Here is a 27,884-nt window from a genome sequence, read left to right as displayed (position 1 = left end):
GTATAGGCTGCCACTGGGCACCAGTAGAGTCTGGCACTAGGGACTGGTATGGACTTGCATGTGGCTGCAGTGTAGGAATGGTACTGAGCACCAGTGTGAACTTACACTGGGCTAGCAGGGGTACCAGTATGGGCAAGAATTGAGCACCAGTATAGACTAGCTCTGAGCACCACTATGGGCTTGCATTTCTCTCCAGCATAGGGCTGGCATCAAGCATCAGTATGGGCTGACACTGGGCAGCAGTGGGGCTGGCATTGGGCACCAGTGTGGGTTGATGCTGGGCACCAGAACGGGCTGGCATCAGCCACTGGTTTGGGCAGGCACTGGGCACCAGTATGGACTCCCGTTTGCCTCCAGTACAGCAGTGGCACTGGTACAAGCTGGCATTGGGCACCAGTATGGGCAGGGGGCTCACCCCTTGCCCCCGGCCAGCCATCGACTGCAGGGTCCCACGGTGCCACCCCCAGCGCCCCTGGGCAGCCCCCACATCGGGCTGGGACCTGCCTGGGTGTTTCGGCAGGGGGACGGGGGATGGGACAGGGACACCCCAGCAGCACTGCCCCCCCCCAGCCCAGCCAGGGCTGCGGGGTGCAGCTAATTAGGGGCTAATTGTGTTAAGCCTGGGCAGCGCTAATGCAATTGTAGGATTAGCCTGCAGAGACAGCGACACCCCCCTCCCAATTCCTCTGGGGTGATTTGGGGGGGGGGGGGGGGGGGCAGACAGACACGTACCCGGGGTCCCCCAAACTGCCCCAGTGCCCCCAGCCATTGCCCACCCACCCCTGTCTGCACTGAATCCCTGCCTCCCCGGGGCTGGAATTGCCCCAGCGCTAATGAGGGGCCGGGGGGGGGCTGGGGGAACTGCAGGACAGCAGCACCCCTGGGCTGTGGACACCCCCCCTCCCTGGCACATCCCCGCTGCCGGCGATTACCGAATTAACCGGCTCCATCTGAGCCTGTCTGCTGCTGGGATGTGGGTCAGGGATTACCCACCCCCACCCCCACCCCGTGCCCCCCAGCCCGGCCCTGGCTCTCCCCATCCCCACCCACCCCCAGCTACACCACAGGCACCCCCACACCGGCAGGCGCTGGGGCAGGGGTGTCGCATCCCCCCCCATCCCATCCCATCCCTGGCCAAGCGCAGGAAGGAGGTTCAGGCGGCCGTAATAAATACAAGAAAAGTTTATTGAAAAAAAAAATGGGGGGAGGGAGGGGGCAGTGGGCCCCGGCCTGGGGTAATAAATAACAACTGTGCTCCCGGGGGGGCACCAGCTTACAAAATATGGCTCTGGGCAGCGGGGTCCCGTGGGGTCCCCAGTGAGGCTGGCGGGGGCTGCCGGGCACCCCGGTGAAGGGTTTGGGGGGCCCAGCCCCCCGGCACCCCCGGGAACCTGAGGAGGGGCTGCCCCGCGGGGGGCAGCTGGGGCTGCGGGAGGGTCCCGGCCCCGGGAGGGAGGTGGGGGATCGGCCCCATCCCTGCCTACCTGAGAGCCGCCGGCTGCGGCCACGGCAGCGTCCCCAGAGTGGGGGCATCGGCTGCGGGCAGGGCTCAGCACCACCTGGGGCTCACGTCCTGTCCCCCCCGCCCCGCGGGCACCGGGGCTCAGGCCAGGATCTTCTGGGGGATCTCCACCGAGGCCTTGATGAAGATGGCGTTGTCCCGCACGTAGTTCCGCTTCTTGATGTCCTCGTGGGAGATGAACTTGGGGTAGCCGAAGCCCAGGGTGCTCTCGTCCAGGGAGCTGCGCGAAGCTCCCGGCTTCTGGAAGTTTTTCCAGTTGGGATCGGGGTGGAAGGTCTCGGTGATGTGCTGGGGCTTGGAGAGCGAAGGGTCGCTCTGGTCCAGCAAGGAGAAGGTGACGCGGTAGGAGAAGGGCCACTCCAGCAGGTTGTCGTACTCGCCTGGCAGCACGCGGATGTAGATGGAGAGGTGGCTGCTCTCCCCGCTCCCGTTGCCGTTGAGGAAAGCCGAGACCTGGAGCTTGTAGCCGTACTTGTGGGTGTAGAATGGGGGGCTGAAGAACTCGTAGTTACTGCGGGCTTTGGCCTCCTGCAGCTTGCGGGCGTAGTCGGCGATTTTCCAGATAAGGGTCCCGTCGCTGCTCACCGACAGCTCCTCCACGTCCCGCCGCAGCTCCAAGATCTCCTGCCGCTGCCGGCTCACCAGGGCGCACACCATGCCCAGGTGCACCTTGGTGCTCTCCTCCAGGTGCCGGCCCATGGCGAGCTTGGGGCACTGCGGGGACAGCGGGACCATCAGCAGGGGAGTGCCAGTGGGGACACGGGATGTCAGGACAGAAGGATGCCACAGGGACGGCACAGAGATGTCTTTGGAGCATGGGGGTACTGGAGCAGGACAGCACAGGGATGCTGTGGAGGCGCAGGGGTGGCACAGGGACACCTGGTTGGGTGGTGCGGGGACACTTGGGTGGCAAAGCGACACAAGGGTGAGGCAGCACAAGGATGGGGACACCACAGAACCACATGGATGCGACAGAGCAGAAAAGGGACACCACAGGGGATGGGACAGACGTCAGGGCAGGAGAAGTGTGGGGATGCTGTGGGGCACAGGGGTGCCGGCGCGGGATGGCGACAGGGATACCGGCACGGGGCTGGGGACACGCTCACCCGGTGCTTGCAGCCAGCTTCCTTAAAGGGGCACAGCAGCATGGCGGTGTTGCAGCTCTCCTTGAGGTGGGTGGGCACATCCTCCCGGGCGATGCTGGGCGTCCCACACTGGTTGGGGCAGGGCACAGGGTACCGGGGACACTGGTACTGGTGGTTCTGGGGACAGAGAATGGCCATCAGCCAGGGCCGGCAGCTGGCAGGGCGAGGGTCCCCGTGGGCCCCCTCTCACCTGGATGGTGTCGAAGACGAACTCCTTGGCGCAGAACGTGCAGGGCTGGGTGCGCTTGGGGCACTCGGCCAGGGCGTGCTGGGACAGCAGGCGCCGCATCATGCGGGCCCCACACTTGTTCTCGCAGTACACGCTCTCCTGGGGACACGTGCCCTGGTGGCCCTGGGGACCACAGCAGCAGCATCACCCTCTGGCTGCCCTCACCAGCCCTGCCAGGGATGGGGCCATGCAGTGCCCCCGTGGCTGGGCTGTGCCCTGCATTGTGTCCCCAACCCTGTCCCCATGGCCAGGTTGTGGTCCCCATGGCGTTCAGCCAGGCTGTCCCCACACCCAAGCTGTGCCCCCGCCCCCCAGTGTCGTGCACTGTCCCCACGGGCAGGTGTGCCCCCATAGCGTCCCCCATCCAGGCTCTGTCCCCATGGCCAGGCTGTGTGCCCTGCAGCCCACCTCAGTCCCCACATGGTGGCCCACATTGCACCCCCCAACCTGGCTACATCCCCATGATACCCCCCCTCCAGGCCATCCCCCCCCCCCCCCCCCATGCGTCCCCTGCAAGCTGCATGTCCCCCATCAGAGCCATGCCCCCTGGCACGGTGCCCCCCGCCCCCCCCCCCCCCATTACCCACCTCAAAGGCCTCCCCGGTGAAGTCACTGGCGCAGAACTCACACTTGACCCGGCGCTTGGGGCAGCCGTGCTGGACGTGCTCGGGCAGGTCGCGGCGGCTCAGCTTGGCGCTGCACCGGTTGGGGCAGGGGATGACGTTGAAGCCGCAGGTGCCAAGATGGGCCTGGGGGACACAGGGGTGGTGAAGTGGGGGCCGTGGGGTGCAGCCGTGGTTCCCCCCCCCACCCTGCCGGACCCTACCTGGAGGTGTTTGATGAGCCCGCTCCAGCGGCAGCCCTCCTCGCTGTGGATGCAGCGGATGGCCAGGCTCAGCACCTGCGCCTCCAGCTCTGGGTCGGGGTAGATCTGGGGAGGCAGCAGCAGGGCATCAGCATCCCGCGCCAGGCTGCAGGGGCATGGGGACCCCCCCAGCAGCCTGGCCGGGAGCCGCAGGCACGCTGCCCACGGCCGGATCCCCCCCGCCAGCGCAGGAACAAGCGCCCTTTGTCGGGAGCGGGTTTCCGCTGCTGGCCCCGCGGCACAAAGGGCTCTTGCTTCCGCACGGGTGCCCGTGCCAGGCCGGCGTGGCGGTGCCAGGCGGCTGTGCAGAGCCTGGGGACGGTCCCTTGGCAGGGACACAGGTGATGGGGACATCTCCTTGGAGTGCGGTGCCCCATCCACGGCTCACCTTGGCATAGTCCAGGGGCAGCTGGTCCTCCGGGCATTTGAAGACGCCTTCGCTGCAAGACACAGAGAGGGGTCAGGGTTGCTGGGGGCTGGGGGCCGGCATGTCACTGGTGACACAGTGTCCCATGGGGTCCCTGCCATCCCACCCCAGGGCATTGGTGCTGCCCCTCCACCCGTGAGCACTCACCCCAAACCAAATCCAGCCACAGCCATCGGGGAGCCACCGCTCTAATCCTGCTCCATCTGTCTGAGCTGGGAAATGCCCCCGCCAGACACCCCCCACGGGCAGCCCCCCCCCCCCCCCCCCCCCCGAGCCGGGCACAGTGGCCCCGGTCCCAGGGGGCCTGGGCCAGGCGCTGCAAGTGTGGCACCATCTGGAGCCCCGTCGCCCACCCCAGGCCCCTGGGATTAAGCCAGGGTGCCAGCAGCTGGCCAGCAGCGGTGCCAGCAGGGGCCACAGGCACCCACAGCCCCAGGTGCTGGGGCCCAAGGGGACTGGGGGGGGGCAACAGCTGGGCGCCAGATGTGCAGCCCAGACGCGTGGCCCCGGGGCTCCTGTTCCACAGGAAATGGCCCCACCAGCCACTTCAGGGAGGCAGGGGGCCGGCACAGCAGCTGCCCTGGGAGGGGGCGTCCCCATCCTGCTGTGTCCCCAGGGTGGGGGGCTCCTCCAGAGAGCTGGCCCTGGGGAACAGCCCTGCTCAGCCCTGACCTGTGGAGGGGCAGCATGGGGGGGAGACGAGGATGGAGCCAAACGGGCAGCGCAGCTGGTCACCTCTGGCCCCCATGACACTGTGCCCAGGGACAGACGAGGGTGGCATCCCACATGCCATTCCCGGTGGACACTGTGACAAGAGACCATGGGCACAGCCCACAGGGACACGCAGGGACCCCGGGACTCTGGTGTCCCCAAGGTGGCTCTGGAGGTGGCCATGAGGTTGCCGTGCGTTCGCGCAGCACCTGCACGTCTGATGACCGCATGCCCTTGGCAAGCGCCGTCAGGGCCTTGGCCGGGGCTGCCAAGTGGATGGGAGACGGCGCAACAGAGCCAGCAGTGGCACCCGGCACGCGCTGGCCTGGCATGCCCGGGCACGGTGCGGTGACATCCCTGCAAACAGCATCCTCGTGCTGGGGGTGTGGGAGCAACAACTCCCAGGAAAAGCAGCACAGTGCTGTGAGGCATGAGCCCCACGGCCACAGCCAGCCCCACGGCCACAGCCAGCCCCGCCATGTGCCCGGCCTGTTTGCAGCAGGTGTTTCCATGGGTGGCACCAGGCACTGGCTGCGATAAGGTGCCCCGGGCCAGGGCTGAGCACCCCACCCCTGCCCAGGGAGCCCAGGGCCGCCATCGGCCCAAGGCTGCCATCGGCCCGTCGCCTCTCCGGGGGCAGGCAGCCCTGCCAGCACCCGGTGCACGGTGTGGGGGTGCCAGGGCAGGTGGGGAAAGGGGACGGTGACCCGAAGCCAGCGCCTAATCTCCGACAAAGCCTCCCCATTCCTCACGCTCGGCCGGGCAGGGAATGTGCTGAGGCAGCGCCCGGGGGGACCGTCCTTGCCTCTGACCTTCGCCGCGTGCTGGGGCGCAGCGAGGTGACGGGGTGGGAGCCCCAGCACCCCCCAGCCCCACCAGGCACCGAGGCAGGGCAGGATGGCTCAGCCCATGAGATCCCCAAAACTGATCTAGTACAAAGGGTGAGGGGCTCGGCGGTGGGGAACCCCACATCCAGCCGCCCGCGGGACGGATGCGGGAGGGGAGCGGAGGCGCTGCCTGGCACGGGCCCCGGGGAACGCCCGGTTTCACAGAAACCGGCAGCGGTGACGGTGCCCGCCGTGCCCCCGGAACGGGCAAAGGTCGCTCCGTGCCAAGGCGCGGTGCAACCGCAGGCGGCGGCAGAACCCGGGGTGACGATTCGCGCTGCCGCACGCCCACCCCGGGGGGCGCGGACACCCCCGGGCCGTGCCAGCGTGGGACCCCCAGCACCGCACCGGGCACGGAGGGCAAGAACCGGGCAGCATCGGGTGGCACGTGTCCCGCGGGCTGCCCGTACCTGGGACATACCGGGGGGGGTCCTGGTTCCGCGCCCCCAGCGAGCACACAGGGCCTGGCCGCGTCACCCGTGCGCGGGGGGTGGCCGGACACACACCACACACACCCCCGCTCGGCTCCGGGCAGGAAGGGGTTAAGCACAAATCTTTGCAAGCGCTCGAAACTCGCCGCTCCGGGCTTCACCCGGGCCCCCGCTTCCTCCTCCTCCTCCTCACCGAGAGGGGCCACGGGCCGCTGCACCCCGCGAGGCGGCTGTCACCGGCTGGGCGCGCCCCGCTCCCCCCCCGGCCCGGGGCGCTCCGCACCGCGAGCACCCCGCACCCCCGGGGAACCCCGCACCCCGAGCACTCCGCACCCCCGGGGCAACCCCCTCCCCGGCCCGGGGCGCCCCAGGAGCACCCCGCACTCCGGGGCACGGCCCCCCTTCCCCGCCCCCCCCTCAGCGCGCAGGGCGGCCCCGCTCCCGGCAGCAACGCCCGGGGCCGGTGCGGAAGGGGGGGGGGGACGCGGGAGCACCCGCCGCCCCCCGGGACGCGAAAGCCCGGATAGGGGTTGGGGGTACCCCGGGGAGCTGTACGGGGGAAGGGGTGCGCGGCGTGACGTCAGGCCGTGACGTCAGGGCAGGGCTCACCTGAGGAACTCCTGCAGGCAGGTGTCGCAGAAGCGGTGGCCGCAGGTGGAGACGCGGACGGGCTCCCGCATGGGCTTCCCGCAGAGCGGGCACAGCACCCGCCGCCGCGGCCGCTCCAGCAGTTTGTAGTCGTAGCCCGGCATCCCGCCGCCCCGCGCCGCGCTCCGCGCTCCGCGCCCCGCTCCGCGCCTCCGCTCCGCGCCCGGCTCCGCCCGGGGGGCGGGGACACCGACCAGGCCCCGCCCCCCGCCTCCGTCCCGCCCCCCGCCTCCGCCCCGCCCCCCGATGGGGCTGGGTAGGGACCCCCGGGGGCACCGCAGGGGTGCGGACCCCACCGCGCCGGGCAGGGGCACGCCGGGAGCCTGGGAGCATCGCCCGCAGCACGGCACAGCGACCGCCCGCAGCCCCCCCGGGGGGTCGCACGGCACCTGCAGACCCCCCCTCATCCCGGCTGCGGCCTCCCCTGGCCCTGGGCTGGGGGTACGCAGCGTGCCGGCCTCGCTGGCCCTGCGCCCCCTGCACGCAGCCCTGGCTGTGCCCCCCACATGCCCGGGGCGGGGGGGGCACCTCCCGTACCCACCCTCCCCCCAGAGAGCGCCCCGTGTCCCAGCCACCACCCGCGGCAGGGTCTGAGCTGGGCAACGGCGGAGCAGGAGGCGGAGGGACTGCCCTGAGCACCCCCCCATGCCACAGCCACCGGGGGACACACACACGCTCCGGTGGCTTCATCTCGCTCCGAGCTCACCCCCGGGCTGCAGCCACCAGCATCCCGCGGTTCCCAACCTCCTGGCAAGAGCTGGGAGCAGGGAGAATAAAAGCAAATCCGTCTGGCTCCAGCCCCCACTCCGCTCCGTCAGAAACCAGAGCAGCATATGGCAGGATTTGCCCCTTTCCCCAGAGAGGGAGCCGAGCAGATGACAGGCTGCCAGCATGTGTTAGTGCCACCGCCGCGCTCCAGCCAGCTCCCCGCGAAGGGCGGCAGTTGCTCCAGCCCCAAATGTTAGCAGTTTTCAATTAGCAAATGGCAGAGGAGAGGGATTCCTGGGGGACACGCTAAGCAAGTCAAGCTCCATCACTTGTCACTCAAGGAGCTCACGTTACCCTTCTTCCCGAGAGGCTTCTGCTTAAAATAAAATCCTCAGCAGCCCGGGGGGAGGAGGGCAGGCAGCCTGCCTGCTCCTGCCGGAGCTGCCAAGGAGGGATGGGGGGCTGATTCCTGGGGTTACCCCGAGGGATAACAGGTTTACCCTGCCACAGCCTGAGCCACAACAGGACTTTAGCTCCCAACACCCAGACAGCGGGGAAGCCAGTGCTGGCGTACTTTGAGCGTCAACAGGCACCGTGGGGTCTTCCCTGAGCAGCCTTCGGTGGAGAACCTGGAGTTAAACTTTAACCAGCTCCCAGAGAGCCTGGATACCCAACGCCTCAAAACAAATGACAGTGGGCAATGTACAGAGGGCAGCGGGGCGCACCAGGCACCTCTGAGCTGTCACTGGGGTGGCACCAAGGGCTGGAGATGCTCCCAGGCTGGGTTTGCTCAGAGCTGCCCCCTGCCCCCCCCCCAGGGCAGGATCCACCAGTGGCCCCAACGGCCAGTCTGGTTCTGCCCCTAGGTCCCAGCAGCAGGCCCTGGAGCCAGGCTCACCACCCAGCCGGAGAAAGGCGCTCCCTGCCACCTGGTCCTGTCTCAAAAGCATCCCCGGACACGGCTACAGGACCAGGCTCAGGCCAAAAGGATGGACCCTTGGCACCCCACGGGGGGACGGGACACCCTGTGCCTTCCGCATCGCTCCTGCAAGCTTAGAAATCCTGTGTCTCTAATGACAGGCGTGAAACAGAGCCGTGTTTCATCGCTGTTTACTGCTTCTCTTTGATGTTTTCAAAATTTTTCTTCCCTAACCTCACTGAAGAGCATCTCTGCTAATTAGCCAGGAGCCGACAAAGCCATCAGAAGGTGCTGGCTGTGCCGGCAGGATGGCTGGGAGGTGTCAGACCCTGCAAACAAAGATCCCCTCCTTTTCCCCTCTCCCTAAGGAAAGCCCTCCCCGCACACAGCATCACAGCCAGGCGTTTGTCTCACACAAAGGCGACACTCAACCTCCGGGCAGGGCAATTCCCTTTGTGGAGGCGATATGTTCTCCATCCCCCCAATATGTTCTCTGTCCCCCGTGATGGGTCAGTTCTTGAACCCTTCTGGGCTCGGGGAGGCCTCCTGCTTGCTTCCCCCAGCCTCCCCCTGCCCCATCCCTCTGCCCTGTGTATATATATATATACACACACCTAAACTGGAGGGACAGAAAACCAACGCTCCGGCTTCTAAAGAAGTTAAGGTGGAGCGTTTTGCCACAGGGAAAGGAGCGGGGAGAGTCCTCTCCCTGCTTCTGGGGACTGGTGCCCAGAGAGGGCAGGGGTGAGGGGAGCAGGGCGGCTGGACAGACGGACGGCAGCCGCACCTTCTGGCAAACCTCCTGGGAACGGGGATACAACCACGATGGAGGTGCTGGGATCAAATCAAATCAGCCCCGGGCTAGCAGCCAGTTTGGGCTGATTCCTACTGATGGCGATGGCCTGGGTCAGCAGGATCTTATCGAGCATGGGAACGGGCTTTCCCTGGGTGACAAGGACCGCGGGGGACCTGCACCGGCCAGGATGCGCAAGATGGGACCAGGCAGCCTTATCCCCGCATCACCTCCCCTACCCGCTCCCCTCCGGCCCTGCCTGCCTTGGCAGGAAGAGCTGTGGGGATGCAGCCGATCCACCACCAGCTCTGCAGAACACAGGAACAAAACAAGGATAAAGGGAGAAGCCCTGAGACCTGCAGTTTTCACCAGGAGCTTCTGCAGGGAAACAAAGCAGCAGACGTGAGGAATGCAACTGGCCTATTTGCCCGGGCTGCTCTCTGCCTCCGGCAGCGCGGACATGCCTCGGCTTGTCATTTCAAGAGCTATTGTTGCTCGGGGCTGGGGGCCTCTTTGTTTCCTTTACCCTTTCGCCAGGGTTGGTCACAGCCCAGTATTAAATTATTCAAATCATCTTGCCGGGCTTCACAGCTGAACTCCTGCACGGAGCACACAGGCTGCGAAATCCCAAGGGCTCCAGCCTTTGCTGCAAGCCCTCAGCCCAGCACAAAGCACACTGGTCCACACTGGTTCCCCCTGCCTGGAGTGAAGCGTCCTAATATTCAAGGTAGTGACACCTCCAGCCCCAGCACTGCCAAGCAAAGGCATCATTAAGCCCTAAAAGAACCAGCACAGGGGTGGGAACAGGGGGGCTGCCAGGGGCCTCACCCCTGGATTTGGCAGCCCAGCTGGAGCAGGGAGAGCCTGGCTCTCCAGGCTGCACATCCCCTGGAACAGTGGCATCTTGGTGCCACCACTGACAACTCAAAGGGTGGCAGAGCCCTCTGTCCTGCCTGCCAACCCTGCCAACCCTCAGCCCTGGCAAGGCTGCAGCAGGAACGCCAGCCCCTTCTTATGGAATGGGTTTGCACATGGCGTGGGGCAAGGGGAGCCCCGAGAGCTGAGCACAACACAAGACAAATCTGTTGCTGTAGGAGCTGCTGCTGCTGCCAGCTCAGCGCAGGGAGGAGAGGCAATGGCCCAGAGGGGCTTCGAGGCAGTTTAACCCAGCCCTGCAATTACCCTGGTGCCCAGGTTGGTGTGGGAGCGGGGAACATCTTCCCCTCCGCTGACACCAGGCTGCCGGAGCCGTCCCTGTGACCTACAGCACATGGCGAGTGCCAAGGGATGGCAGAGCCTTTGAATTCGAGTCAGCTTCCCGGGATAGCAGGGTGTAACCGCCTGAAAAGGCAGCTCCACAAGAAACAAAAACGGCAGGGAAAAACCCATGCACCCACCCTGGCAGGAGCCAAACAGGGAGGCCGCGTCTGCCGTCAGGGCTGCACACACCTCTCCCAGCCGGACAGGACCTGCTCCCTTCCCCAGCCGGAGCCTGGGAGGCGAGGGAGGAAAAAGCAGGAGACCTGCAGAAATTCATTACCTTTCACATGACAGAGGGATCAGTTGGCTTCTACCAGAGCCCAGCGAGGCTTCCCTCATTGAAAACAGGAAAGAATCACAAAAATAATTAGAGAGATTTCATCTCAGCCAGCTTATGAAAGCACTGACTTTATACACAACAGATTGGCAACAGCACAAAGATGGATGTGAAAGGCAAGAACATTTGCAATGTCAGGCAGATCAGAGACAGAAGCTCATCAAAAAATGGCCCAGGGCAGATGTAAGTTAAAAAAAGAAAAGAGGAGGGAAAAAAAAAAAAAAAAAAAAAAGAAAGGAAAGGAAACGACCCTTCTGGAGATACAAAAACGTAACTCCTGTCTGTGACACAGTGATATGCCCCCTCCTGTCTGCCGAAAGGATCCCCGGTGAAAACTCATCATCTTCCTGGAGAGATCTGGGTTAAAAAACTGCAATTACAGACAATCACTTGCTGTGTTTTGCTGCCTTCCACTAGCTCAGCTGGGAGCCAGTGAGCTGGTCAGCAGCAGGATTTAGGGGCCTGAGGACAAATGTCAGCTGGAGAATCCTCTGGTAAGCTCCTGGGGCCAGGAGAGGCTGTAATTGGAAAGCTCCAGGCGGCGTTTTGGGAGAGTGAGGCACGCTGCGCCGCACAGAGAGGCTGCTCACGCCAGGTTTGGCCAGCCGTGCAGGCCAGGACCCTCAAAAGCGTGATGAACAGCTCAACAAACGGGTGAAACGTTGCGGGGGGGGGGATGGGAAAGAACAGACTTCTCTAATTAGAAAAGAGGTTTGCACTTAGTCACCCAGCGTAGCGCCTGGGGCCCTAACTCCAGACACTGCTGTGCAAAGGCTGACAGCTCTCTCAGACACCAAGCTGTCAGCCCGGGCTTTGTAACCAAAGACAGCTTCCATGGGGGAAAGCAACCTCTGTGCTCCTCACCCTTCCAAACAGGCACTTCCAGTGGGGAGGGGCAGAGCCCCCACACGACCCCCTGAAGGCAGCACCGGAGCTCCGGGGATGTCCACCCCACAGCACGGCCGGGGCAGCGGCTCTCAGGCACAGGAGGTTCACAGAGAGCCTTGTTGATTTGGTGAGACCAGCTCCGGTTCGGTGGCAACCACCGTCGGGACCATCCTGTTTCCAGATTGCTGCTTTTGGAATGCAGCTGAGGAGCTCCAGAGCCTGGGGACACAGGTCCAAGCCAGGCCACAGTGGGCAGCAGCAAGAGGACAGGCATACCAGGTGGCTGGGGGGAGCCCCAGGATGGGTATACGATGAGGCTGGATGTGGCCCCTCTCAACTCAAGCTCACTGGGAAGGTGCCTCTTCCACGGCAGCTGAAACACAAAGGGCAAGGACTAAGAATAAGCCGTAAGCTGTCATCTTGGTGAAGCTCCAGGCCCTGCCCCACACAGGCCAGATACCCAACAGATGGGCACACCATCCCTGTCCTGCCACCCCAGAAAGCCACTGCAAGGCCTAAGTAGTGGTGCAAGCAGGAGGCAATGCCCAGCAGCCAGAGCCCAAGCAGGAGGAAATGCTGTCTCCTGAGGCTTGTGCCCTCCTCTTCCTTTCCAGCATGCCCAGCTTCTCCCAGTTACTCCTGCGTTCACAGCGGGATTGAGAGAAGGGTGCAGCAGTGGCCTCACTTGGGCAGAAGCCGAAGCCAGTCAAAAACGGTGTTGGCCACACAGGAGGAAACCGCAGAGCGGTACAGAACTGCTGCCCCAAAGGTGCAGTGCTGCTCACCTGCACCAACACCCTCTCTGGGCCAGGTCACAGCCGCAGCTGACAGCAGCAATGACAGCACACGTGTCACTAGCTCTTGTGTTCTCTCTGCAGAGGTTTCCAGGCAGACTAAGCTGCGTGAAAGCCCAAAGCCAGATCTCAGCTTTTTACACAGCTCTCGATGCTTTTTGTACCCTGATCGCTGAGGGGTGCTGGAGCAGGCACGGCTGCTGCCCTGACACCGCTGCTGCTGCGTTTGCACTTCCAGTACCGGGACAAGCGGGTTGAGGTTTTGGACAGTGCAGAGGGACAGCAGCGGGGCTACACCCTCAGGCCCTGCCCTTATGGTGCTGCAGGGGGGAGCCCACGAACAGCTGCTGTGGGGTGCAAGGCAACTCCGGCAGCGGAAGGGGAGAGCAGCCCACAGCCTTCCTGCAGAGACAAAACCCTTTTACTCCTGTGACAAACACCCTACTTGTTCCCGAGCACAGGACTCGGCTGTTCCCCGTCCCCTTCACGTGGCAGCACATATCCCATGAGAGCTGGGCACTCGCCGGGGAGGAACGGGAGCCATGGCTGATTCCGCTGCACTGGGGCAGTCAGCTGGGCCTCCTCCCCTCCGGGGTGTAATTAGCCTCCTTGAAGTGGGCTGGGACTGGAATCCCTCAGCCCAGCGCCGAGGCCATAATCGGCCTGGCAGAGGAGGAAGAAAGGCCCCTCCAGCAGTCTGGGCCAGGCTCCCATCGCACACCCAGGCAACGGAAGGGCAGGTCACACCATGGGCACATTTTAACCGCGCAACGATGCTGCCTTTGGCTCAAGCAGAGAGGAACCACAAAAACCATTGCTATCTTTTCCAAACCACAATGGAAAGGCAGCAGCCAAAACGACGCCTCAAATCTCAGCTTCTATTTCAGCAGCATCAATTAGAGAGCTGCTCTTTTTGGATACTCGGTGGACCGCCAGCACACTGACTCCCCATCAGCCGCAGCTTGGCCAGCCCACCTGTCTGGGAGTGCATAAAACCCCCTCCGCTGCCCCTTTGCTCCCCTAGCCCAGAGGAAGGGGTAGCATCAGAGTGCTGCATAGCAGAAGGGGAACTTTTGTGGCCTTTGAGTTATTTCTCTTCATCTACAGCTCTAGAGGGACTAGAATAACACAGAGCTCGTGTGCCAGGGTTACTCACTACAGCTCCAGTCACAAGGCATTGTGGCTGGCTGGGCTGTCATGACAGAAATCACAGTCATGAAGTTTCTACTCACGCTTTACTGCCAGCAGCGTGTTCCCGTGACAGCAGGCTACGGAGGTCACCAGGTAAGGATGCGTCTCCTCCAGCTGCACCGGCCTCGGCACTCCTGTTTCCTCATCCTTCCTGCCCAGGCGTCCCCTGGCTCCTTTGCCCCACGTGCACACCTCCCCCTCTGCAGGGGGATACATACAGCGTGCTGCACACAGAGCTCACCAGCAAATAGGCCTCCCACGTCCCTGGTACTGCCCTGCGCTATCTCCCAGGCCTGCCTTGGCCACAGCATGGGCTGCAGGCAGGGGAAAGCCAGGGTCTGCTACAGCCCAGGACACAGGGGCTTCAGCCTCACCTGCTCCGATGGCCACAGTGAAGGCGTCCCCACAAGCCACCACAGTGACCTTCATTGCCTGGAGCCCCACAACCAGGTGGGGTACGCGGCTGTTGCGGCAGGAGTTGGTGCCCAGCTGCCCATGCTGGTTGCTCCCAAAGGTGTAACACTGGCCAGAAGCTGACAATAGAGATGAGAGAAACAACTGGGTGTCACCCGAGGATGCGTTGAAGCCCCTGAAGCTATTTGCCCTCTGCCATGCTGATCACCCTGCTCCAACAGAGCTCCAATGTCAGGAGCAGGGTGCCTCCTGAGCCTCTCTGAGGTCTCTGTCCATGGGAAAGAGGCAGGAGGAAGAGAGTGAAAATGCAGGTCCCCCCTCAGGGATCTGGGCACACACCCCTCACCTGTGACTGCAGCCGAGTGCGCTGTACCGATGTCAGCGCACACAATCGGCTCTCGGTTCAAGGGGGCCGACTGGGCACACATGAACACAGTGGCCTCTTCCACCTGGTCCTCTGGGGAAGGCTCCTCTGCCGAGCTGATCCGATCTAGGCCCAGCTTGTTACACCTGCCCGGGGAAAAGCACAGTTCAGAGCTGCCTGAATGCAGCCTGGCACAGACACCCCAGAGAGAAATCCTGCCCTAGCATAACCGCCCCACCAGCAATGTGATGCTGGGGGGTAGGATGGCACAGAGGTGTCTTCTAGAGCCCCTTGCCCCCTCTTCTTGGGCCAGACACAGGCTGGCAGGCCCAGGAAGCTTAGGCAAGCTCTGGAGCACAGACCCTTACCCCTTTTACCTGTTGCTCCCGCAAGCAAGAATCTGGTTCCTCACTGTGAGGACCATGGAGGAATCAATGCCGCAGACAACCTTCTGAGCCTCATGCTCTGGCGGGACTGGGACCTGCTGGGGGGAGTTGTGGCACTCCAGGGTGCCCAGCCCAAGCCGACCTGGCAGGAGGAACAGAGCAGGGCACAGCTGATGGCCACAACCTGAGCACAGCCCCCTGAACAGCACTGACATAGCTGCTGCAGGAGCCCAGCCTGGGATCTGTTGCTGCAGAAGGCAGCAAAACCCAAAGCACAGGGGCCCTGGTATGTGGCGAAGCAGCTGCAACCCTTCCACACCCACCTAGCCTGGCACATCTGGAAAGGACTGCAGGCAAGCAGGGCCAGCGAGGGAAGTGGGAACAGACAACAGAAAGCACCAGCCCTGTTTTGCAAAGCAGACATCTCTTACCATTATCCCCCCTGCCCCAGGCAAACACTTCCCGTTCGTTGGAAACCGCCAGGACGTGAGACGCACCACAGGCCACCTGCACCATCTCGTAGCCCAGCAGGGCCTCCACGATCTTGGGCTGGCAGGGGAAGAGCAGCAACCGTCAGCCGAGACCTCCCAGCCTGCCCGGCTGCTCCCATTCCTCCCACCCTGCCCCCCCAGCCTCAACACAGCGCTGGCAGCATCCCAGTTTTCATCCAACACAAACACCAGCGAATTTTTCTGTTCCAAACAGTCTTCAAAGGGTCGAGAGACTACGTGCATGCAGCACAGAAGATAATGCAAACATCTCTGGGGCAGAAGCAAGCAGCCAGCACAACGGTTTGGAGAGGGAATAGGTTCAGCTGAAGGGTTGGGATTCGCCCCCTTGCCCATGTGGGGAGTGCCAGAGGCTGTTAACGCACGCTCTGAGCAGGCAGGGGCTTGGTGCAGGATGCGTTGGCTGTAAGGCTCTTGTGCAGAGGAGCTGCGAGCTATCGAGCTATCGGCTACATATTCGTTAGGGTGTGGAGAGACCAGCATCTCTACGTTTTGCCCAGCCCCTGCTGTGACCTGCTGTTAGATCTGACACCTCGCCACAGCGAGCCTCATTCTCATTATCTTCTGCAAGTGAAAAGCACCATTTGTTGGGATCTGGCTGCTGCTCCCAACTGGTCTCCCCTCCCCAGCAATAAGCACCGAGCAGCTCAGCTCCGGACAGAGCAGGAATGAACGAGCCAGCTGACCACAGTGACAAATGGCACCAGTCCTCGGGCTTGGCTGGAAGCCATCGGCTGCTGCCACATCCGAGGGCAGGCGAGGAAGAAGCTGGAAGGCAGCAACGGGCCCTCAACCCTAGTGTTCCGAGCCAATCGGAAACACACATCTCTTCTTTAAATACTGGCTCTTTTGAAAAATAACTTTTCTCAGTGAACCCTGGCAGCTGCAGGCCAAGAGTGAAGCAGGCAGGTGTGTGATTGGAGGCAGCCTCCAAGCTGGGTGCCTGCCAAGAGCAACCACAAGGCAGCTCTTGACTTCCCCCACACTCAAAGGGATCATTGTGCAGGGGGGGGAGAGAGAGAGAGAGAGGCAGGTTGGGTCTTTTAAAACCAGCAGTGACAGGGAGAGGAGGGGGAGGGGTTCGGATGCCAGAGCACGCCTGGGATGCGCATCCCTGGAGCTGGGATGAGCCCTCTCACGTGGCACAGAAGGCATGATCCATCCTCTACCCTGGGGGAGCAGCACGCCCAGCACCCTCACGACAAACCTGGCTTACATCCGTGAAGTTTCCATGCCCCAGACAGCCATTGCTGCCACTGCCGAAAGTCATGATTATCCCCCTGTCTGGAAAAGCAGAAAGAAGTCGTGTTACTGGCACACGTGAGGCCCTGCAAGGCACACACAGACCATGGGGCTGGCTGTGGCTCCCAGGACAGTGTCTCTGCTTGGACCCACTCTGACTCATAACTTGCTGCAGGAGCCAGAAGCCTTCAGCAAGCTTCCAGAGAGCGGCAGCCTCGATGTGGATGTGCTGCGACAACTCGCCAAACAAACAGCAGATGATAGGAGAGCACTGAGATAACATTATTGCAGCTGTGCACGCAGGAGCTGCAAACTCCAAGGTCTGACAAGGTGTTAAATACACAGAGACACTCATCGCCCAGCAGAAGGGTGGCAGGAAATGCCATGGAGAGGTAGGACAAACCCATGCCCATGACATTTGCCAGTTACATTATCTGTCGTTAGCTACCCTGATCCCCAGCAGAAGTGCAAACAGGGCTCCCAAAGGACCACTGGGAGGGCTTTGCTCTGCAAACACAGCCTTGGGCTAGTATGCGTGCTCCCCTCCCAGTCAGCATGCCTCCTGGCCCACTCTAAGGGGGTTCAGACCCTGCCTTCCTGCAGCTGAGGACAGCCAGCCCTGCAGGAGCTCACGCTGACTCCTCACAGCAATGCCAGTCACTGCTTGTGTCTGTGTCGCACTCACAGAGCACATGACAGAGAAAGGCTGAAGGTCCCAGACGCTGCCCACACTGCAGTCCCCACTGTACAGGTCAGTTCTGTCTTCAGGTGACACCAATGAAGTCAGGACAGCAAACAGCAGAGATTTGTGGCCCTCCCCACGTGGCACAGACCTTTGGGACCAAGCTGTGTGGCATCCTAGGAGGACCATGCCTGCCATTTCTGACCTCCACCTGGTGTAACATAAGAGGCCACAGAGGCCTTCATGTCACCCCAGCCCAGCGCATCGCATCGCTCAGGCTCCTCTCCGAGCAGGCTCCCCAGGCAGTCACGCTGCATTTGCAAGGCAGCTGCCGTGCAGAGGGGTCTGGGGCTCAGCCAGGAGGCAGCAGCTCACCTGTGAGGCAGGCCGTGAAGAGATCACCGCAGGACACGTGTTTGATGGTCACACCAGACTGGCCCTCCAGAAAACGGGACACAAACTGAGGCTGGAGCTGCTCGGTGGCTCCTGGGAGAGAAGGGCCTCCTGCAGTACCCATCGGGGGAGCCTGGCAGAGAGAAGTCATGTCAGCTGCTGCACCTCCATGCAGCAAGAGCTGGGCTGGAGAACTCAGACGAACCCTTTCCCACAGGCTTATTGGTGTTACCTGCCACCTGGACTGGACAGCAGTCCTGGAGAACACAGTGCCAGAGCCTATGCAGTGAGCAGGAACGTCTCCTCCTCAGAAATCACACATCTGAGATTTCCACAGCCACTGCTTGCCCCAGGTTCCCTGTCACTCACCTCCCACATGATGAGCCGCCCTGATTTGGTGACTCCGGCCTTCTGCGTCCTGCCAGCAGATACCTGCACCACTTCGGTGTTAAGCATGGGCAGGCGGAGGGGGGTGGTGATCCCGCTCCCCCAGGTGTAGATGGACGACAGCAGAGGAGGGATTCCTGTCCTGGCTGAACCACCTCGAACACCTACAGGTCAACAAAGAGAAATCATTAACGTGGATCCCTGACTCTCTTTGCACAGAAAAAGAAACAACACCAGCCAGTCTGGGTGCCAGCATAGCTGCCTGCCAGCCAGCACAGCCAGACCAGTGCCGGTCCAAGGCTGGCAAGGGGCTGCTGGGGAGCTCCCTGCCAGGGCTGAAACACGTGGGAACAGCTCCTTGTATTTTATCCTAGAACTGAGGAAAGTGGCCCCACGACAGCTCTAGCCAAATTGCTACCAATGTCAGCTGCACTGCCCTGCACCAGGACAGCCCCCCTCGGCACCACCGGCTGGTTCCCAGCCTTTGCTGGAAACAGCAGAAATTTGATTCAAGGGTTCAAAACCTAGAATAGGCAGCTGGAGAAAAAGCATTGCTTGGTCCCCAGAGCAGAGGTGCCCGTGGGCTCCTCTGGGGTTCAGGGAAGGTGACATCTCTTAACTTTCTCTCTCCAGAAGCTTGAGGGCCTCTCTGACCCCATCATCCAAAGGAAAGGTCCTTCTGAATGGAGCTGTGTTGAACACATCATGTCAGGACTCACCCCTCTGCCTGGCACTGCTCATTCGTCCTCCCGTCCGGCTGTGGGTCACTGCCGCCACTGGAGCCAGGGGTTTTTCTGGCCTGCCAAACCAAAATCCAGTCCTTAACATCAGTGCCGCCCCAGAGGTCCCGCAGAGCCGTGGATCACAGCAGGTCTGGACAGAGCTGCAGCGTAAGCCACAGCTGAATAGCTCACAGAATTGCCTCGGTAGGTGCTTTAAACCACCTGAGAGAGGGGAGTTGGCATCAGTTTGCTTCCCTTTGAGCTCATACTCTCTATTCACTGCCACTGCAATGACAAACCCGCACCTGCCATGGCCCTGAGCCACTGGGCCAGGCTCAGGCCGCAGCAGCTGCACACTGGGTAACACAGGAGAGCTGCACAAGGACAACACTCTTTGGAGCTCATAACCGAGACATACAAACTGATCAGACACGTTGCAGGCTGTGGTAGCCCCTCCCAAGGGACACTAAGGTGACAGTGTCACTTGCCTTCTCATTTTGACACTGCCCACATCAGTGTAGAGGTTCAGAAGGGGCCGAATGCAGATGGCCTGAGCCATGATCTCATTCAGCTGGGGCCGCTTGGAAGGATCCAGGTTCAGCATGCTAAGGATGAGCTGGCGCAGGTCAGGGCTGTAGCGATCCGATATTGGGGCAAATGTCCCGCTCATGATTTTCAGCACTAAGGCAGGAAGATTCTGGAGAGAAAACAAAAGAGAGACATACAGTGGCTGGGTGGTCAGAGGTGAGGCCAAGGGGCGAGAAGTTTTCAGCACTGCTCTCTGCCTTCACACCTCCAGGCTCAGTGAGAAGAGTGATCCAAGCGCACATTTTCACCTCTGTAAGAAGCCACAGCTCCCTGCGCTACATGTAAACCATATCCCTCTTACCGCAGCTTCAAAAGCCCTCTTGAGGCTGGCAAGTTCGTACAGCACACAGCCCAAAGCCCAAATATCACTCTTCTGGTTGTAAGGCTTCCCTTCACAAAGCTCTGGGGAGATGTAGCATGGAGTTCCCACAACCTAGAAGAGACAAAGAAATTTACCACAATGCTGAGAAACTGGAGCAGCGAGGTGGAAAGAAAAATGCTGGGTTCAGAGAGCAGTATGCAGGCTGGCTGGAACACCACCAACCGAAGCATAGTAGAGCTGGGGTTTTGTTCCCCAGTGTCAACATCTGCCTGGCAATCTCAGAAAAAAACATGAGGATTTGCCTTTCCAGTGACCTTCCTTGCACATGCAGATATTATCTCTAATTTTGCTCCTATCCACGTGAGAGAATCAGAGCCCAGAGCAATATGATATAAATGTCTAGCCACATTAGTCCAGGTGGGGAATGATATTCAAATCTCAAGCAGAGAGAGGAGATTAAGACAAAGTAGGATGGTGGGGCACAGGCAGAAATTCCATTGCCAAGTATGTGTCAGACGAGCCTGCAAACACCACCCCTCCCACTGTGACAGCAGGAGGAACACTGTTGACCCTCACCAGTGAGCCCAGACACCCCACCCTCTCCCAGGCTTGGGTAGACAAGTCTTTCTCACCTTTCTGCAGCCCACGGAGCTGCAGCAGACTTGGGCGTGAAGACTTCAGCCTGTGTAAACACCAAGGAGCAAGGCAGCATTGCGGATGTGGCCTACTGCAAGTATGCTACCTCCAACCTTGCTGCCTACAGCAGCTTCCAAGAGACTACTGTGAGCCTAGCCCAGAGTTTCCAGCCTGCTGCCACAGTGGGAAGTAGTTCCTCTACAAAGCCAGGCCACTCACCGTGTAGGCTTTGCTCTTGCTGCTCAAGATTTTGGAGATGCCAAAGTCTCCAATCTTGACGATCATGCGATGTTTGTCCAAGAGGATGTTTTGAGTCTTCAGGTCGCGGTGCAAGATCTGCTTGGTGTGCACATGGTGGAGAGCCAGCAGGATCTGCACGAAGAAGTGAAGGATGGTATCTTCATCTAGCAAGGAGTTGCAGCGCTTATGAATAAACTCTGCTAGCGTGCCCCCTGTAAAGAACAACAAAGGGCTGTCAGCAAGGGTGGCTGCACAGGGCAGCGCAAACCCAGCCTAAAAGCCAGGGGAAGGATTTAGCCATGGCATCCTAACAAGCCAAACGCATGGGAAAAGGCACATCCTGGTGGGATACACAGCACATCCTCCAGTGCTCCTGTGACTGTGTGGAGAACAATGGCAGCACAGTTGGTGGGACAAAGAAACAACGAGGGAGAAGTTACTGTTGACATATTGTCAAAGGCCGCAGGAAAAGAAACGCTAAAATTATAGCTCTTGGAGGAGGACATAAACACGGATGGCAGAACAAGATAAGCCTGTTCTGTGAAAGAGAACTCTTGCAGTCCAGGAGGCCACGTGGCACTGAGAGGCCCCTATCGCAAAGGGGAGATCCAGATTCAGGGCTCACATACAACTTTTAACAAACCATCATGCAAATGTTGATTTCATCTTAAACTCCATGGCAAATCTCGTTAGAAATCACACCTTCCCATGCAAAGCTGTGGGACCAACAGCATGGCCGATAGCTGACACAGGGAAATGTACGTGAAATCTAAGCCAAGGGCAGATGGTGGCACACTTATCAGCAACAGAGGTGTTAGAAATATCTTTGTTTTGGATATGATTAGCAGGTGCAAGGCATATAATCACAGAGTGGCGGAGCTGGGAAGGGACCTTGGGAGGTCATCTGGTCCAATCTCCTGCTCAAGAAGGGCCACTGACAGCTGGTTGCCCAGGACCATGACCTATCTCTTGAGTATCTCCAGGGATGGTGACTCCACAACCTCTCTGGACAACCTGGCCCAGTGCTCAGTCACTTGGCCCATGGTCACCTTGACCCCCAAACCCTCTTCTACAGAACTGTCTGTTTGAGAGATGTGTTTGGACTTTTCTGGGGTCCCCAAAGCACAGGATCTTTACAAGGAGCACAACATGGGGCCATAGCAGCTCAACTCAAGGAAAACTGAGTGCTTAGCATTCCCTGGACCTGCCGAGGAACCAGCTATGGGTGCTAGGGAGATGAGGGCCCACCTGGGGCATACTCCATGGCGATCATGAGCGCCTTGTCCTCCAGGAAGTTCTCATAGTACTCGATGACATTGGGGTGGCTGAGCAGCTTGAGGACCTGGCACTCATTCTGTGCTGCCAGCCGCTCATCCTTGCTCATCTGCTCCACAGGGATCTGCTTCAGAATCACCAGCTTCTGGTCGGCCTTGCGCAGGCACAGGTGCACGATGCTGCGGGGACAGGGCCTCAGCGTGGGGCAGTGGGGGGGGCAGGGCCAGGCCACCCCCCCCGGGTGACACATGGCCCCTGTCCCCCTGCTGCCATGGTAACAGGGCCTGCAATCCCCTCCCCCCCCCCCCCCCCGGGGTGTCACACCCCCAGTACCGTGTCACCCCATCGCCATGGCAACAGCCAAGGCCTGGACACACACCCCCCACCCTCCCGCAGGGCGCCACACGCCGGCTGACCCCCGTGTTGCCATAGCGACGGGGCCCTTGCGCCTTGTTACCATGGTAACGCGGCCTGCGGCCTCCCCCTCTTCCCCGCCGTGCCGTAGTGCCGGCGCTCCCCCCACACGCTTTGCCACGGTAAAAAAGACCAGGAGACCCCCACCCCCGCTTCCCCCCGCTCCCGGTGCCCCCCTCGGCGCCACGGGGCCGCCCCCGGGGCCGCCCTCACCCGAAGGCCCCTCTCCCCACCACCCGGATCCGCTCGTATTTCTCCATCCCTGCCTCGGCCGGGCCAGGGCTCCTCCCGTCTCCATGGAGACACTTCCGGGAGCCGCTACGGCGGCCGCGGGAGGACAAACCACCGCGGGCCGCGCCCGTCCCCCTCCGCCATGTGTGTAGGGCTGCGGGGGGGAGCACTGGGCTCCCTACTCCGGCCAGGAGGGGGTAATACCGCCCCGGCTGGGTCCCCACGACCCACGAGGGGGCAGGTCCCGGCGGAGAGCTTTGGGGTGCACTGGGCTCAGGCTGGGGGGCGCCCCCTCAGCAGCCTCCGGGGGGGCGCTGTGCTGCGGTAGGGCCAGGCACAAAGGGCCCGGCTCCCCCTCCGTGTGTGTGTGTGTCACCCAGGACCACGAGCACCCCTGCGTGCCCGTGACGGCTCCCACAGCCCGCAAGCGACCTGCCCTGCACCCGGGGGTGGCCGGGGACAGGCCACGCCACGTGGCCGTGCTGCCATCTAGCGACACTGAGCCCGGCTCCCAGGGCGGGGGGAGGGCAGCCCCCCCCGGCCAGCCAGCGCCCCGCACCGGGGGCAGTGGTGGGGTAGGGCCCACCCCCCCGCCAGGAATCGGCACCCAGCCCTGCCCCGCGGCCTGCCCAGCCGGCCCTGGCCCGCTGCTCTGAGGGGGCACCGGGACCCGCCCCGCCCCGGGACCCCCCCCACACCGATTTCTCCGTGCCCACCGCACGCCCCCAGCCGCAGCGGGCCCGCAAGTTTCGGGGCTGTTTTCCCAGGGGGCGGCGGTTTTCCTGGTGTTCCCGCCGGGCCGGGCGCTGCAGCCACACAGGCCAACAGATGTGCAGGGCCCAGCACAGGTCTGCAAGGCCTGCCACGCACCTGCTGCACCCACCCTCCCATGCTGCCCAGTAGCTGTGCAGTGCCCTGCACGTGTGCAATCCCTGACACCCATGAGTGCAACACCTTACACAGACAGGTGCCATGCCTTACACGCTCAGGTGCAATGCCTTAAGTGCTTGGGTGCAACACCTCGCACACGCACTGAGTGCCTTACACACTCGCACACAAGCCACGCTCAGCACCCCGTGCCCACCTGCAGCCAGGTGCCAGGCCTGGCAAAGGAGACACGTGCAGCGCCTTGCACACGTGCGTGCAACGCCCCGCCCCGCCTGCACACGCACTACGCGCTCCCCACACGCCCGCTGCCGGGCCATCGCCTGCGGGAGGCGTGGTCAAGGAGATGTGGCCAATGAGGGAGGCGTGGCCAGCGGGGAGGCGGGGTCAACGATGAGACGTAGCCGATAGGAAGGTGTCGTCCGTCGGTGGGGAGGAGTGGCCAAGCAAGGGAGGCGTGGCTAACGAGGGAGGCGTGGCCACTCATATACGTCGCCGGCGGCGAGGCGTGGTCAGAGGGGCGTGGCCCGCGGGGCGCCGCACGCCGGCGGAGCTGGCGGCGATGGGCCCGGGCTGGCGCGCTCCCTCGGCCGCGCTGGTGGGCGGCAGCGTGGCGCTCTTCGGGGCGCTGCGCCGGGCCGCCCTGGCCCTGCCCCGGCCCGCCGCCGTGCGGAGCCGCCCCAGCCGCGCCTGGCGCTGGCGGAACCTCCTCGTCTCTTTTGCGCACTCCGTGCTGGCCGGGCTATGGGCCCTCCTCAGGTACCGGGGCAGCTACGGGGCGAAGGGGGGACTCCCGGCCCCCCGTGGGAGCACGGTCGGGGGGCTGTCCCCCAGGGGAGGGGGGGGCGGGGGAGCTCGGGGTCCCCCGTGTCCCCCCATGGCAGCGCCCTGCCCCACCGTCCAGGCTGACCCGCTTACCCCCCCCCTCCTCACCCCCAGCCTCTGGCACTCCCCGGAGCTGCTCTCCGACATCCAGGACGGCTACAGCGTCTCAGGGCACCTGCTGGTCTGCTTCTCCTCGGGTAAGGAGCCGGGCACGGCAACGGCTGCGGCCACCCACCAGGCTCTGCCTGCTCCCCTTCAGCCTCACCAGCTCCCCAGCTCGGGATGAGCCCCCAGCTCAAGGGCTGGGTGACTCCCCGTGCCTCCCATGGAGCCCATGGGTTGCCAGCCCTGGGCTGTCTCTCCACGCTCAGCCTGGGCAGAGGTGTCCCTGATGCCTGGAGCACAGCCACACCACCCTCCTCCTCCTCACTGCTCCCCCTTCCCGCAGTGGGTGATGCTGCACCAGCTGGGTCTTGATGCTCCCCTTCATCCCACAGGCTACTTCATCCACGACAGCCTTGACATCATCTTCAACCACCAGTCCCGCTCATCTTGGGAGTACCTGGTGCACCATGCCATGGTGAGTATGGCCCCCAGGAGGCAAGGGGCCAGCACAGGGGGGCTACCAGGCACCCCAGGGCTCAACCCAGCCAGGTTTTGTGCGTTACAGCAGAGCAAGCCTGAGCCCTTCCCTCTGCCTCGCCCTGGCTGCCAGGTAGGCTGCACATCAACAAGGCGAGGGCGCCTGGCGGGGCAGGACGCTTGCCAGCGTCGGCTCAGAGCGCCGGGAGCCAGACAGGCTGCCGCGCTGGGCGAGGGAAGAGCCGGAGGCTGGTCCCAGCTCCCCAGCACAGAGAGGTGTGACTGGCCGCAGGATAACTAGCTCTCCAGACTGGTTTTGCCTCGGCTCAGGTGCCTGGGGCGCTGTTGGTATCTCTGGGTGTGGGGGGAGCAGCACCGCATACTCCCACCTAGCTACGCCCAGACCCTGGTGGGGAAGGACTCACCTCCCCAAGGCAAGGAGAGCTGACCTCGCTCTATGTGTGCATCCCAGGCCATCTCTGCCTTCGTCTCGCTCATCATCACAGGCCGCTTCCTAGTGGCGGCGATGCTGCTGCTGCTGGTGGAGGTGAGCAACATCTTCCTCACCATCCGCATGCTGCTGAAGATGAGCAACGTGCCTTCCCCAGCGCTCTACGAGGCCAACAAGTACGTCAACCTGGTGATGTACTTCGCCTTCCGCCTGGCGCCCCAGGCTTACCTCACCTGGTACTTCCTCCGCTTCGTGGAGGTGCAGGGCCAGGGTGCCTTCCTCACCGCCAACCTCCTACTGCTCGATGCCATGATCCTCATGTACTTCTCCCGCCTCCTCCGCTCTGATTTTTTCCCCTCCCTGCGCAAGGGCTCTGCGGGGAGAGATGTGGATGGTGAGAAGTTTCTGATAGACTGAGACTTGTGTGCTGATGGGGATCCAGGCTCTGGCTCCTGGAGGTCTTGGGCTCTCCAAACCTGCTCTGATGTGCCTTAGGGCTCGCTCCCTGGCCCCGGGCCCTGCCTTCACCCGCTCTGCTGCCTAAAAGCACTTCTCTGCTGGACCAGCCCGACAGCCTCACCGAGCCACAGGGTCGCTGCCGAAGCCAGGGGCATGGCCACTGGAGAAGCAGCCCAAGCTGGCTTCCACGTAGGCAGCTGGAGGGCCAGGGGTGGCTGTTTCATGGCAGATCGCCTGAGAGGGTTGTGAGGGAAGGGACGAGTCCCTCCCATGATGATGTTGGGTGTTATGTGCATTAAAATCGGTCTGTTTACTGCTGCCGCAGCATGCCTGGACTGACTTTTCTGTGGGGCAGAGCAGGATTACAGGGAGGGTGGTGGGGATGGACAGGGCCATGGGAAAGGATGTATCCCTTCCCAGCCAAGGGCTGGCAGCCCTCAGGGAGAGGGGACATTTCTGCCACTTGCTTTGTTCTAGGGACCCTCCAGGGATGCACTCTAGCCTACTGCATCCTACCAGCTGAGCCTTAAGCAGCAAGACCTCTATCCCTCCCACGGATGGGTCCCTCCCCTCCTCCTTCTCCCTCATCGCTCTTCCAGAGACCCAGGGCTGTGCAGGGAGCAGGGGCAGGGAGCCAGCAGGGGTACTGACCCTTGCTGCAGTCCCTGTCCTGCCTGTCTCCAGCCTGGCGGCGAGGAGCCTGGCTTGGCTGCATGACTCACCCAGCAGCCACGTGAAGTGAAGCTGGCATGGGAAAGCCGTGTGAGGCCACGGGCTCTTCCTGGAAGACTGCTGCACGCTCGCATCCCCCTGGAGCAATCTTCACCAGCACAGTGCAGCTCTTGAGTGTGCTGGGCTCTCCCCTGCAGTGACAGGACCAGGCTGCCTCCAGCTGAGAGCAGCAGGAGGGGTTCAGCTCCCCAGGGGAGCAGGGCCGGAACGGGCCCAGCCGGTCCTGTGGAGCACCAAAGCATCGGGAAGGCAAATTTTGCTGATGTGACAGCTCTGGGATCACACCGGACTGGCATAAGCAGTGGAGCTCAGCGGGACACCTGCCCGACCTCTGCCCCGGGGCAGGATCTGTCCCACCAGCTCAGGCAGACAGGCACTGTAGTTGAAGCTGGTGATTCAGTGGAAGCCATTGGGGATCATCCTCCATCCAGAGCCAGGAAACACCCCACAGGGCCGGGATCCTGCCGGCACCTCCTGGTGTACACCAATGCTGTGGCACACTGGGTGGGAACAGCCTGGCAGCCAGAGTGGAGACATGATACTGGGGACACTGCATGGGCAGGGACCTACACCAGCTTCACACCTGCTGCCTTGCCCCCCCCCTTGCTCAAAGCAGAGCTCAGCAGCCCCACGGGAAGCCCTGGCAGGGCACAGCCCTACCCCTCAGCAGCACACCCCAACAGCTACACATCTTCCCAGCCGCAGCTTAAGCACCATGGCCTCTGCAGTGACTCCATCTGCAAATATCCCCACACAATCAAGCCCTGATCTTAGTTTCCCCTTGAGCCAATCGCTCCAAATTTCCCCCTGCCTCTCTGCACAGAGCAATCACGGCTCTGCCCAGCAGGTCACAGGCACAGGGGGACCAGCCCACGCTCCCACCGCTCTTACAGCAGCATGGAAAGGTCAGGTATGACAAACTTCCCAAGGCAGGGAGCCTGGCTCCCCCCCATTCGCCTCCTGGCTTTTAGCTGGAGCATCTCCCAGCAGGGCAGCACTGGCCGGGCTGGGGCAGCTGTGGATGGGGACACCTGCCAGCCCAGAGTGAGAGGCAAGCACAGGGAAGCAAAGCGTCACAGCCAGCAGCAGCCACCGGGCTAAGGTGAGGCAGGGCCAGGGCAGACTGCAAGTCATGCTGATGAGAAATCCCTCCCCAGCCTCCCACTGCAGCACACACCCGCTTCTCACTCCAGCATCGGCTTCACTGCAAGAAGGGCGCTTCCCCATCTGTTTCTTGGTGTGACTACAGCTAAGGAGGGAGCAAACCCCCGGCATCCCCTGCTGCCACTTGTCCCCTCCCCAGGCTTCACCCAGGCCACGGGCAGGTTGGGTTGCTCCTGGGAAGCAGCACTCCTCCCTCCAGGCAGCTTCTCACTCCTTACAACAGACA

The 27,884-nt window shown here is 62.3% G+C and overlaps 3 protein-coding genes across 4 annotated transcripts; 1 reads left to right on the top strand and 2 right to left on the bottom strand.

Annotated features, from left to right (window-relative positions):
• Positions 1–1,164: 1,164 nt before the first annotated feature.
• Positions 1,165–10,958, bottom strand: TRAF4 (TNF receptor associated factor 4). 2 transcript variants are annotated; one of them, XM_055797187.1, is made up of 7 exons: positions 10,826–10,958; positions 4,150–4,201; positions 3,723–3,827; positions 3,484–3,645; positions 2,858–3,019; positions 2,629–2,784; positions 1,165–2,236 (listed from the first exon to the last, which is right to left on the bottom strand). In XM_055797187.1, exons 1-7 carry the CDS (start codon positions 10,882–10,884, stop codon positions 1,604–1,606), a joined length of 1,329 nt encoding a protein of 442 aa, XP_055653162.1. In that variant the 5' UTR covers positions 10,885–10,958; the 3' UTR covers positions 1,165–1,603. The 2 variants fall into 2 exon arrangements, with proteins under 2 accessions (XP_055653162.1, XP_055653161.1); XM_055797186.1 differs by lacking the exon at positions 10,826–10,958 and adding an exon at positions 6,827–7,039.
• Positions 10,934–22,685, bottom strand: NEK8 (NIMA related kinase 8). The gene is made up of 15 exons (XM_027791068.2): positions 22,543–22,685; positions 21,889–22,094; positions 20,620–20,852; positions 19,744–19,875; positions 19,343–19,551; positions 18,852–18,931; positions 18,115–18,296; positions 17,728–17,878; positions 16,636–16,712; positions 15,351–15,468; positions 14,911–15,061; positions 14,516–14,679; positions 14,130–14,288; positions 13,797–13,955; positions 10,934–12,143 (listed from the first exon to the last, which is right to left on the bottom strand). Exons 1-15 carry the CDS (start codon positions 22,587–22,589, stop codon positions 12,115–12,117), a joined length of 2,097 nt encoding a protein of 698 aa, XP_027646869.2. The 5' UTR covers positions 22,590–22,685; the 3' UTR covers positions 10,934–12,114.
• Positions 22,686–23,955: 1,270 nt separating this feature from the next.
• On the top strand, positions 23,956–26,086 carry TLCD1 (TLC domain containing 1). The gene is made up of 4 exons (XM_055797850.1): positions 23,956–24,204; positions 24,385–24,467; positions 24,768–24,850; positions 25,325–26,086. Exons 1-4 carry the CDS (start codon positions 24,008–24,010, stop codon positions 25,718–25,720), a joined length of 759 nt encoding a protein of 252 aa, XP_055653825.1. The 5' UTR covers positions 23,956–24,007; the 3' UTR covers positions 25,721–26,086.
• The last annotated feature ends 1,798 nt before the right edge of the window (positions 26,087–27,884 follow it).

Source organism: Falco peregrinus, chromosome 2 (assembly GCF_023634155.1).
Source record: "Falco peregrinus isolate bFalPer1 chromosome 2, bFalPer1.pri, whole genome shotgun sequence".
Lineage (NCBI taxonomy): Eukaryota > Metazoa > Chordata > Aves > Falconiformes > Falconidae > Falco > Falco peregrinus.
The sequence above is the reverse complement of the archived record's forward strand: the minus strand, read 5'-3'. Positions and strand labels throughout refer to the sequence as shown.

Coding starts and splice junctions, on each gene's coding strand:
- TRAF4 (XM_055797186.1), bottom strand. CDS start 6,969: ATGCCGGGCTACGACTACAAACTGCTGGAGCGGCCGCGGCGGCGGGTG. Junction 3,828..4,149: donor TGCCCCTGGACTATGCCAAG/GTGAGCCGTGGA, acceptor CTGCCTCCCCAG/ATCTACCCCGACCCAGAGCT. Junction 3,020..3,483: donor TCACCGGGGAGGCCTTTGAG/GTGGGTAATGGG, acceptor TGTGGTCCCCAG/GGCCACCAGGGCACGTGTCC.
- NEK8 (XM_027791068.2), bottom strand. CDS start 22,589: ATGGAGAAATACGAGCGGATCCGGGTGGTGGGGAGAGGGGCCTTCGG. Junction 22,095..22,542: donor GTGGGGAGAGGGGCCTTCGG/GTGAGGGCGGCC, acceptor CTGTCCCCGCAG/CATCGTGCACCTGTGCCTGC. Junction 19,552..19,743: donor AGAGGGCTTTTGAAGCTGCG/GTAAGAGGGATA, acceptor TTTTCTCTCCAG/AATCTTCCTGCCTTAGTGCT.
- TLCD1 (XM_055797850.1), top strand. CDS start 24,008: ATGGGCCCGGGCTGGCGCGCTCCCTCGGCCGCGCTGGTGGGCGGCAGC. Junction 24,205..24,384: donor GGGCTATGGGCCCTCCTCAG/GTACCGGGGCAG, acceptor CCTCACCCCCAG/CCTCTGGCACTCCCCGGAGC. Junction 24,468..24,767: donor GCTGGTCTGCTTCTCCTCGG/GTAAGGAGCCGG, acceptor TTCATCCCACAG/GCTACTTCATCCACGACAGC.